At 37.5% G+C, this 11,921-nt stretch overlaps 1 protein-coding gene across 1 annotated transcript in view; it reads left to right on the top strand.

Moving 5' to 3' along the window:
• The first annotated feature begins 1,177 nt into the window (after positions 1–1,177).
• Positions 1,178–11,921, top strand: part of nfkb1 (nuclear factor of kappa light polypeptide gene enhancer in B-cells 1) — a 29,189-nt gene continuing 18,445 nt past the window's right edge. The window contains exons 1-5 of the mRNA XM_074674409.1: positions 1,178–1,437; positions 3,751–3,794; positions 6,516–6,594; positions 9,678–9,718; positions 10,232–10,330. Coding sequence (XP_074530510.1) covers positions 3,756–3,794; positions 6,516–6,594; positions 9,678–9,718; positions 10,232–10,330 — 258 coding nt within the window. The 5' untranslated portion in view covers positions 1,178–1,437; positions 3,751–3,755. The remainder of the gene's footprint in view (positions 1,438–3,750; positions 3,795–6,515; positions 6,595–9,677; positions 9,719–10,231; positions 10,331–11,921) is intronic.

The following is an 11,921-nucleotide window of genomic DNA, read 5'->3' as shown; positions in this document are numbered from 1 at the left end:
TAAGTATTCAAGGAAAAGTCTGGAATTGTACCTTTAGTCACAAAATTCAAGAATTAAAGTTGTATTTTAATGCGTTTAGTTTAGCTACTGGAACAAAATGGAAACATTACATTAAAAATATTGTTAAAATGTTAAAGAATATAGTTTTTATAAAAACTGTTTTGATTTCTACTCAATAAACATTATGGAATAGAAAACAAAAAACAAAACAAGAATTTGCCAGTGGAATTATTGTCAAGGAAAATTACTTTAAAATTACCAAAAAAAAAAACATTTTTTTCCTCAATTCTTTATATTCATCCCAATTTTTCAGTAAGCATGTGAGAAAGAAAAACATCTTGTGTGAGTTGTAGTTCTGCTGTCTTTGACCAGCAGGGGGCAGAGAGTCAATAGCCTACTACACCAAAGATTGTATGTAAAAATTGAGATGGTTCACTGCACTTTTTGTGTTGTTTTTCCTGGGTTATTCAGAGACATTTGCTCCAACATCTGTGCTGTGTATGAGTCGTTTGACCGACACTGTACTGAATAGTCAGTGGGATATATTGCACAGAAAAAACTTTTCTTTAAAACTTGGGGTTGTGCTTTCTCCAGTTATGTACAGGAGCTAAGACCTTCCATCTCTACTTAAGATTACGCCAAACCTCTTAAATCAGATTTATCTGGTCTCAGTCCAGCCGGATTTAAAGAAATGAAGCTTCTCTCATTTTGGTAGAACTGGTTTACACTTGGTTTATAAAATGATTGAGATTTTGGGGTTTATTTTAGACCAATTATGTTCTTAAATTTTTGTTTCTTTTTAAATGTCTATTATGATTCAGTGTAGGATATAACATCTTGGTCATCATGTTAGCCTTGGAGTTTTCTGGTTCATTCACCCAGGTTTCAACTCAGCAGTCACTCGCAGTGTGCTGTATTTGGTTGGAAGGGTTTCTGGGTTTTTGAAACAAGCTTATGTCTCCATATTTCACAGTCTGTACATTTCTATGGATAATCAAATCACAAACATTAAGTGGCATGAAGTGATTTCGAGTGTTTCTGAAGCAAGCCTCTGGTGGACACTCGAAGAATTGCATTTTTTCGTAGAGTCGATGCTTGGTTTCTTCTTGTCAGAGTGAGACGTCTTCCTGTTTAGCTCGTCTCTTGTCTACTGTACGTCAGAGGGAATTTCCAGAAGGGAAGGAAATCAAACTTTAAGAACAACTGAGAGAAACTCTGCTTCACCTGTAGGATTTAAACATCAGATTGTTTGTGTTAGGTTAAAGTTGTTTTATTTTTTTTAACAGTGATGACCCGGTTACTCTGCGTCATGACGCGCTGGTTGTTGTAAATGGATCCGCTGGTTCAGCATAGGCAGGATGAGATAATGTGTACAAGTGAACTGAAGTGAAGTGGACTGTCACTGAACCCGAATACTGACCTGACCTTCATAACCAGGTAAGAGCACATTAACTGCCTGCTCTAGATAACACGACAGGTGTGCGTTTGTACTCATAACTACAACGTTATTACGACCGTTACAACAGTTGGCAGCTCGCTTTGTTGTGCTTCTCACTTCCTTATTAGCCAGGTAACTTTCAGAACCCTGTACCAAACTCTGTCTTTGAAAGCATATGCTTTAAATGTTTCTGTGATATCACCGATTAAATTTATTTTCTACATAAATACAAAAGTTATGCATGTAGTCTGACATGTTGTGGTTGGTTCGGCTCAGATATCAAACACGATGCCCCTTTACTGGTCTTGTACATTTCAATTACCTCCCGCTGTCCATGCTTCCGAAGGTAGTGTCTCTCAACGAACAAAGCGTGTTCAAAATTAGACTCCCTGACTTAATTAATCAACTCACAATAATTTAGTATTAGCCGAAAGCTCGCCTGAATTCGGTTCAACCTCATTTGTTTCATATAATGTTCTGTAACCCATTATTTTAATGTCAACAGGGGTAGAAGCTTAAACTTCTATATTTTTGAACGGGGTTTTGTGTTGTACTCCCCGCACACAGAACCAGAAGGCGCTAGCTCCCCGTTAGCAAGGACAGGTAGCGGTTTGACTCTTTCAGGGCATTTACTGTCACAAAAAAACATAGTCAGTGTCTTATCTGGGGTATTTCTTGTTGCAGTGTTAGCTTTTAATAACTCTTTAATCATTAAACTAGAGTTGTAAAGTATGAAACTAGTAAATGTTATTGCTAGCTGTTAGCCAGAGTTAGCACAAGCGCGTTCACGTGAAATCAGTGCGGGGACGCGCCATGCAAACGAGCAACAAGTGTCAGAGGGGATATTTTACATTAAACATGTTGTCAGACGTTATAATAATATTGTTAGGGGTAAAAGTGAGTGATCAGAATCTTGTCTTTATTTAAAAAAAAAAAAAAAAAAAGCTAGAAAACTGTCATGACCAAACCAAAGTCAAAATTCTAAACAAATGTCAGAATCCTTTCGTCTGTCAAAATTATGTCTTCGATGCGCTTAAGTAAGACTTCTAAAAAAAAGAGATTGTTATATGCCCTTCTATCAGAAAATTATTGAATTCTGAGGAAAAATCATTAGAACTCTCACATAAGTCTGAAAACTCTAGATTTCTTAGGAAAGGGGTCAGAATTGGGTAAAAAATATCAGAACCCAACTTTAGTAGAAATTGTAGAAAATTATATATATATATATATATATATATATATATATATATATATATATATATATATATATATATATATATATACACACACACACACACACACACACACACACTTTCACTAGCTGTCGGGTTGGCTTGGTTAAGCCTTGTCCTGCTTGTATTTCCACAGCCAACCGTGCCAATGGGCTGCAGTTTTGAAGCACCACCTTAAGGGATTGGATCAGTTCAGTTTGGCACCCCGACATTATGTTTTGATCTGTCCAGGGATTAGTAGGGATGGGAATCGAGAACTGGTTCCTGTTCAGAATCGATAAGAAATGTTTCAATTCATCGATATTGTTAGCCTTTGTGTTTAACGATTCCCTTATCATTTCCTTACATTGTGCCGGAGCCGCTGGGCCTTACGTCGACTAGTCTGCTGCCGCTATCTTAGCTCAGCAGTTAGATAACGTTTCCCAAGAAAACTCAGATTCAGGATTTTCAGCTTGAAGTTTGACTGAAGAACTGACTTCATAAAGAAATTTACATCACTCTCTCTCAGGAGATTCAAATTCAGTACATTCAGAATAGTATAAATCACCTTATTTACCAAAATAGCAGAAATTAGCTTGATGCTAACGTACATGGGGAACTGCTTTGATATGCTAGCAGTTAGCATACATAAGTATAACTTCAGCTTCAGAATAGAATTTCAACTTTCATCACAGAAACATATTCACAGCCATGCTGTTGTAATCTGGCTCGGTTTGTTATGACAGTTTGTTGTTGTAGTCAAGTTTAGTATGATCTGGTTTGGACACCTTTTCTTTATTTTGAAAGTCATTGGACACTTTATGTGGTTTCCCCAGCACTACTTCCTACCTGCTTTTATATGAAATTGACTGCCTCCATATAGATAACTGTTAAGAGTATTTACATCATACGACAGTAACAGTGGTGCTGCAGCATATAGAGGGCATTGCAACACAGAGGGTGCGAAACCACATTGTGCACAGATTACAACAGCATGGCTCTGTAGTGGAAGAGTCCAGGTGCTGGGTATCAATTTGGTTGTTATAACTTGGTTATCAGATTATCTATGTTGTTTTTAACCGACGTGTTTCATCTTTTCAGACATCATGGCTGGAGAAGACCACTACCTTCATACATCAAACCAGGTAATCTCACCTGGGGCTCCTTTTTCCTGCAGCACAGCAGCAACATAAAAACATGTTATCACAGGATTTAAATTTTTCATTATAATGTTTGAGGGAGTTGTTGTTCTGATGGTTTTGTGTCATCATCTGCGGCTGAACAAAGTGTTTGATTATGTTTAATTCAAACTCACTTTGTGGCAGAAAGACTTCCTGTGCAGCTCGGATGAGTACTTCCTGCTGTCATGTTGGTGCAAAGTCACAAAGACAATCAACACTATGACTGAGGAGCGTTGTCAGCAGACAAATTGCTTCTTGTGCTCTAGAAAATAAACTAATCCAAGCTGAAAGGGCATTTATTTTGACTTCTAGAGCCTTCACACACAGCTTTCAAAATTAGAGCTGCAGTGATTGGTCTGATTTTTGACACTTGACCAACACGGCAGAAATAACATTTCCTGTGGTCGCTCTGGAGCAAGAATTTGCAGTTCTTGTTGCTATGTAGTTATAACTCAGCATAGTTTGTCTAACAAGAAGTCCTGAAGCTTAACAGAAGAAAAGTTACTTTCTAAACATAAACAATTGAGATAAAACCATAATAACATACACACACATTTTTCATTTAACAGATTATCCTCAGTTTCAGCCAACTTTGAAACTTTCTGGTTGCTTGAAAACGTCTTTTTCGATTCATTTTGTCAATTTGATGTCTAATTAAGTCTTCAATTATAGCATATAAAAAGGTGCTTAGCACTTAAAGTGATAAAAGAAGAACATAACAACATAAATAACATTTAAAGAAGGTGTTAAAAAATGGGCCACTGAAAAAAAGGCCAAGCCATCAACATTTTTTTTCCTGTTATCTACATTTTATAATTTTTAGATTACAGTCAGAAATCTGACAAAATTCTGAGAATCCTGCTTTTGATAGTAGCATTGTCTATTTTTCCTTTTATCCATTATTGTGATCAAAATTTTACCTTAACCTTAAAATTGTGAGTTCAGTTCGTTAATGTTAGTATATTCTGATTTTTTCCTTATAATTTTGACTTTTATAGTACTTTTTTAACCCTGTCTTAAAGTTTTGACTTAACATTGAAAATCTCTTTTATGAAAGTTTTTTTTTTCCATTCCAACTTTCCATTTTGACCGAATGTTAGAGTATTGACTTTTCGACTTTTTGATTTCGACTGTTCCTAAATTTTTTGCCGTGGTGTGAGAATCCTTTATTTTAATTATTGGACGTTTTACTATTTTGTCAGAGTTTTACTGTAAAATAATGACTTAAAGAAAAAACAAATCTATTACTCTGGCTGCCATGTTTAAATTCAGACTTTTGCTTTATAGTTCCGACTTCGACCACGTAATTCAGGCTTTGATTGTAGAATTTAGACTTTTTGTTGAACCTTTGTTGTTATTTTTCTTCCTACTACTTTGACTGTTAAATTCAACTCTGACTGCTGTCGTTGAATTCAGACATTTATGTTAGAATCTGGATATTTTTTTTAAATTTAGAATTTTCTTGTTGGATATCTGACCTAATTGTAGGGATGGGAACCGAAAACAGGTCCCTGTTGAGAATCATTAAGAAATTATTCAATCCATCGATATTGTTAGTCTCTGTGCTTAACGATTCTCTTATCAATTCAGGATTTTCAGCTTGAAGTTTTACTGAAGAACTGACTTCATAAAGAAATGTACATTACTCTCTCTCAGGAGATTCATATTCCGTACATTTGAAATGGTCTAAATCACCTTATTTATGAAAATAACAAAATAGCACAAGCTTGATGCTAACGTTTATGGGAAACTGCATTGATGTGCTAGCAGTTAGCATACATCAGTATAACTTCAGCTTCAGAATAGAATTTCAACTTTCATCACAGGAACATATCACATCAACTCTTTGTGAAAAATACTGAGAATTTCAAATGTCAAAAGCTAACAGGCTAATGAAAGGCTCATGGCTGACTTCATAACTACGGAAAGCTTCCAAACAACTTAAACCACTGCTATAACCACTTTGTGACACTAGGTGGCCTACTTGAATTATTTATCTGTTATAACACAGTACATCGACGTCACATTGTGTGCAATTTTTACCTGTTTCTGTATAATTATGCCCAGAAATATCCAGCCTCAGGGACCAATTACATATTATTCACTTACAGTAAAAACTCAATTAAATGTTGTTGACACAGAAAACCTGAAAAGCTACTTTTTGTACCAAGAAAATTCACAACAGGAATCGATAAGGGAATCGATGAAGGATCAGATCGATAGGCAGAATCGATAAGGGCATCGGTATCGATATTCTGTATAATTCTGAAGTTATTGTCCAGGTTTTGTCTTTTTTGTTGGAATACTGATTGTTACATGAAGTTTCTTGTTATTTTCTAGCTCTTAAAATTTACTCCTTTATAGAACTTTGAGATTTCTAAATAATAGAAAAGGTTAATATCTTTTTTAGACCTTACCTTGTTTATCTCAGTAAAACTTTTCTACATGTTTTCAAGAATGTGAATCCTGCTAAATTTATACGAATGCTCTAACACTCAGTGAGTTTCTTCAGGACCTCCAAGTGATCTTGGTCCAGGTCTGTCAGAATGAGAGTTGGGGTCTTGAACCAAGTCTTTAACAGTGCCTTAAAGGGATAGTTTGATGTTTTTTTGAGGTGCTATGAATCCACTTTGTTGATCGTTTGTAGTGACGTGTTGTGACTTCATGTGTGACCTCTCCTTACAGATTTTTGACAACTTGATGATAGACACGTGGGATTATTCACATTACCCTGTGATGTCTCAGAACACGCCCCTGCGCACAGGTGAGCCTCTTACACCTTCACCTGAACCTCTGGTCTGTATGTGTCAGATAAAAGTTTTCCTCTCATGACGCCATGAGAAAGTCTGTCTTTGGAAAACGAATGTGTGTGTGTGTGTGTGTGTGTGTGTGTGTGTGTGTGTGTGTGTGTGTGTGTGTGTGTGTGTGTGTGTGTGTGTGTGTGTGTGTGTGTGTGTATGTGTGGTTTGAAAGGTCTTTATTGGTTTTAAAGTGAAAGCTGGGTTTCATGATGCGCTGGTTTCTGGACTCTGTGGTGAAAGTGGGTGGAGTTATTCTATCTGTCTCTCACTTCCCTGTTTGTGCACACAATAGGACTCTGACTGAAGATAGATCAGGAGGTTAGAGATGTGTAGGATGAGGGGAAAGTATCTCCTCTGGACATTTACATGTGTGTCATGAATGTGATTCACTTCCTCCTTGGACGACAGAAGGAGGTCAAAGGTGGAACAACAGCAGCACAGATGTTCTGACACAGACGTCAGTTTTATTTTGTTTTTATATCAGACTGGAAGTCACAGAAACCTGTTTTTCTTTACAGTAAGGTGGTTTTCTTTCAATGACTGTACTTTCCTCTATCACTGTTTTACACCTAAAGAATGGATAAGCACTGGTATTCCTTTGTCCATGTTTGGTTAGTAAAATGTAAAAAAAGAAACAAAAACATTTCATAAGTTACATTAAAATGTCTTTTTATAAAACAGCCCATCACAAATTGGAAACATATGAACAAAATTAAAAGAATTACAGTAAGGATAAGAGCCGTTGAAAATGACTTGTCTGACGTTAAGTCAAACAAAAAAAAACCCTGATTATTTCAATTTTCTGATTTTAAAATCATATTTATGAGGGGAAAAGTCACTGTTATAGCATTTGACTGACTTTTACACAGAATTCTAACTTTTGTCTCAGAAGAATCCTCATATTTTATCAGGGATTTCCAAGAATTCTGTCACGAAACTCAGAGTTCTATCAAGAATTCTAGAATGAAAGACAGAATTCTGGAATAAGTGTATTTAAACATTTTTCTGACTTTTTACACAAAAATTCTTGCTTTGATTATTTTGACTCAAATTATGACAGCATTCTGACATTTTTTCCACATAATTCTATCTTTTAGAACTCAGAGTAGAGATGGGAGAAAAGATTAATGTATCATAGCATTGGGGTTTTTTGTTGAACAATTTTAAATCTGGATTTTAATTTTTGAAACTGATTCTTTTTTTAAGTTCAAGTCCTTTTAGTTTTTGTTTATCAGCTGGGTTGAAAAAAAGTCGAGACATCAGATCCCCTGAATAAGCCTTAAAAACTGACTCACATGTGATGTGCATACTTCGGCTCCTGATATAGTCTGTGGACAACATCATGATTGAATTTTTTTACATGGTCTAGTGGTAAAAGAGCAAACCAAAGTCACAATAATCAGAAATAATGAAGAATCACAATTTAAATATAAATCATAAAAGAATCAAACCAAGAGAAATGCATATCATCCCAGCCCTAACGCTGAGACATAAAAGTACTATATCTGAGATTAAAGATAAAGTTATACTAGGAAAAGTTAGTGTAAACAATGTATTCTGTATTTTCTATCTGAGGTTTACATTTTTTATTCTCTCGGAATTTTGACACCAATTTTATCATTAGGAGAAAAAAGTCAGCAATCTGAGAATGAAGTACTTATTCAGAATTAACTTGTAATTATGTCAGTAGTCTGAAGTTTATCTCAAATTTTTTCCCACAGAATTTTTACTTAAATTCTGGAATTATGACTTTGATCGCAGAATACTGTTTTTTTTATCAGACTTTTTTAAAAGTCCCATATTATGCTCCTTTTCTGCAGTTTAATATGGATCATTGATGTCTTCATGAAATGGTAGGATCATGTTTTGGTCCAAAAAGCAATAAATCAAGCACAGCAGCATTGTTTCCAGGCTCTCATAGCCCCTCTGTTCAGAACGCTCTGATTTAGTGGGCGTGGCCTTCATATGTAAATGAGTCACCGCTGATACCGTATCACTGAAAGCGGCGACATGTAACCATGACTACTGAGCTCCGAGTGCACAATGTTTAGAAAACAGCAAAGCTCGTTAACCGTAACAATACAGGCTAAAACTACCGGCTGACCGCAGCTAAAGTTAGCATCCTGAAGCTAGCACAGAGACAGAGGGGACACTGAGGAAAAGCTCTTACATCTGCTCCACAGCACACAGCATTTAAAATGCTCACATTTCCAGGGTCCCAGGTTTGTTGGAGGATGGTTGGTAATGCGCCTGGATTCAGGACCAGTCTATTCGCTAGCCCTCTATTTTACTGTCCAAAGTTGGAAAAGCAGTCGGCCGTGAAGTGACTAGCACACACATGCACAGTTTTACTGAGTGTAGCTGGCACATTTCCTTGATAAATGAACTCTAGCCACTCAGTCTTGTCTTCTTCTGAGATGGGAAGCTTGTGCATGGAACTATATGGCTGTTTACAGCCAAAAACAGAGCAGTGATGGCTCTTCAACTTTGGCATTCTCCTCCCCGCATCTGGAGAGATTTCTCTCCAGCAGCGGGGAGGAGAATGGGCGGGGAAGGGGTTCGGGGGTTTCTGCTCTGGTGGACCAATCAGGTCAGACTTGCTCCTGATTGGTCAAAAAAGGGAATCACTGACGTCGGCAAATCCCCAAAATCCAAACAGCTCGTTTGAGGTCAGGATTTTACATTCACAAGCACTACTAAGTACAGGTTTTGTCATTAAATATCACATTTTGTGGGCTGGGAGGAAAGCCAAAGACCTACAAATTTCACTAAAAGACTTCAGTGATTTTGCATAATATGGGACCTTTAAAATTTCAAATTTTTTATTTTTTTTAACATGGATTCTTCCCTTAACCTCAGAAATAAAGAGACTTTAGTCCTCAACACAGCGATTGCTAGTTAGACTCCCAGCCTTGATGCTTTCCCTCATGTTCCTTTAGTCACGTAGGAAGCCTCCTCCTTCTTCAGCTCACCACTGTTACTGTAACATTATCAACATCACTCGACTCTGAACATCTAACATCTGAACCTGTGTCTCTGCTTTCAGTGGATGGACCGTCTTTACAGATCGTGGAGCAACCCAAACAGGTAAAATTTACCTGTCTGCTTCCTCCTCTTCATCCTCCTCCCCTTCTTCTTAATCTGTCAGAAGGGAACTGATCTATTTTTATGTTTCACATGACATCAGTCAGGTATTACTGTTAGTAAAAAGTACTGTGGGTGGATCCGTGAGTTACGGAGGTATCATCTATCGCCTCTTATACACAATTTTCAGGAACCCTGCACCAAATTCTCCTGAAGTTTCCTGTTCAGACAAGCCCCTCATGCCTTCCCGGTCAGATGAGTTTGTGGAGGAAGTGACATCAGATGTTTTTATCCATCCTCTCACATGCCCCTTCTTTGAAATCACACCAAGCAAACATTATAAAGTTAAATTTGCTCAATATTTCCCCTGTGCCCTTGCATTGAGCTGACTTTTTCTGGGAATTTTATCAGAAGGCTGAGAAGAAAAAGTCATAACAAAGTTTGGCCTGAAAAATTTAATCTGTGTGATTTTTTTTAATTGGTTTTGTTGATTCTTTTTGTGTCTTTCTGTTGCAGCGTGGCTTCAGGTTCAGGTACGGCTGCGAGGGTCCCTCTCATGGCGGTCTGCCCGGGGCCTCGAGTGAGAAGAACAGGAAGACATACCCGACTGTTAAGGTACCACTTCCTGTCCGTAGCAGAAGTTACCTTCTGTTTAGATGATTTACAGGTTGTCTGTGTGGAAAGTAGTCAATATATTGTTCAAAAAGACACATGAAAACCTTGAGCTTCAGAGCTGCGAGTGTCACAGCGAGCTGATGGAAATGTTTTTTCTAATAAACAAATAATGTTCAGGAAGTGATGGGAGCATTTGCTGCGGTAAGCAGAGAGAGCTGAGTGTGTGGTTGAGCTTTTGTTTCCTGTGGAGAGGAGAACTGGGAGGTCTGTGACAGGTTAAGCTTCACCTAACGTGTTTGGTGTTGTGGTTTAGAGGAAACACAAAGCGGCAAAGCAGCTGCATGTTTAATCTGTGTTTGATTTAAAGTCTTTGTTAGACTGTCAGCGTTTATTCCACATCATGCCGCTCCTGTTGGTGTTTAGTCAGGAGTCTGACTCTGCCACATAATCTGACCAAACCAGCAGAGATGGGAAACCCCCAGATTCTTGCTGCAGTCTGACGCTCCGACTCTGCTCACTGACTTCACAGTGGAAAAATATCCTGATCAAATATGATTCAGGAGAATCCAGGCTTTAGACACGTCCCAACAGATGCCACATCTAATGGTGTCTACAAAACAAAAACCAGGGGTGGGAAATTCAGACTTCATTGGGAGGAATTCTAAGTATTCTTGAAATACTCTCACTTTTGTATACCTGTAGAGAGGTGGGAGGTGTGCTCCCCCTGCCACTGGTTATCAGGATTGTCACCAACACTTAAGTCTTACTTTAATGTTATACTCCCTTTCAGCAGACTGTCTGCTACATTTTGGTGTTAGTTGCAGGTTTGTACGATAATTTGTTTCCTGACATTGTTGAAAATTATGATGACCCAGTACATATTTCATATTCTGGATCTTAGTGTCCAGAATATTTCCAGGATCTGTATCGTACTTTTACATCTGTCAGAAATTATGGTGACCTTGTCTTGTATTGTTTTGCAAAGCAATCCGACCATTTATGGTGGAGTTATATACACATATGGTGAAAACAGCCCTATTTCACAATGATAAAGAATCCTTTAAAAAAGTCCTGGGTCCAGACAGTGATCCAGATCACCTCCAAAATTTAATCATTTCTTCTTTATCTCATTTTAAACATTTCCTGAAAATTTCATCAAGATCCGTCTGTTACTTTTTGAGTTATGTTGTTCAGCCCATTTTTGGGGTTTTTCCCTCATACTCAAGTTATCTACATTGTCCAACTGTGCATTGCAAAATCTAACACAAAGCAAGTTTTTCTAGTACAAAAATCTCTTATTCGACTTAAGATGAGCCATTTTCACCTAACAAGCCGAGAAATATGTCTTAATTTGAGACATGGAAAGACAAAAGTGAGCTCAAACTGACTGACCGTATTGTATGTTAAGTTTCACAGTCTACTGAAAGTGTTCATGGACATTTTCTGCCATGATGTCATCAGTACAAAGGAGGAAGTCATCCCCCTGTGTCGCTGTATAACACGTGTGTGCGTTTTATGTCTCTTCACGTTGTTGTGTGCATGTTAAGGCTGCAGAATGGGAAAAACCCCTCCTGTTGTTCTGGTTGGATCG

The sequence above is a fragment of the Halichoeres trimaculatus genome, unplaced genomic scaffold (genome assembly GCF_033239565.1).
Source record: "Halichoeres trimaculatus isolate MK-OKI-2021-1 unplaced genomic scaffold, fHalTri1.1 fHalTri1_scaffold_7, whole genome shotgun sequence".
NCBI lineage: Eukaryota > Metazoa > Chordata > Actinopteri > Labriformes > Labridae > Halichoeres > Halichoeres trimaculatus.
Note: the sequence above shows the minus strand (reverse complement) of the source record. Positions and strands in the feature narration are given on the sequence as shown.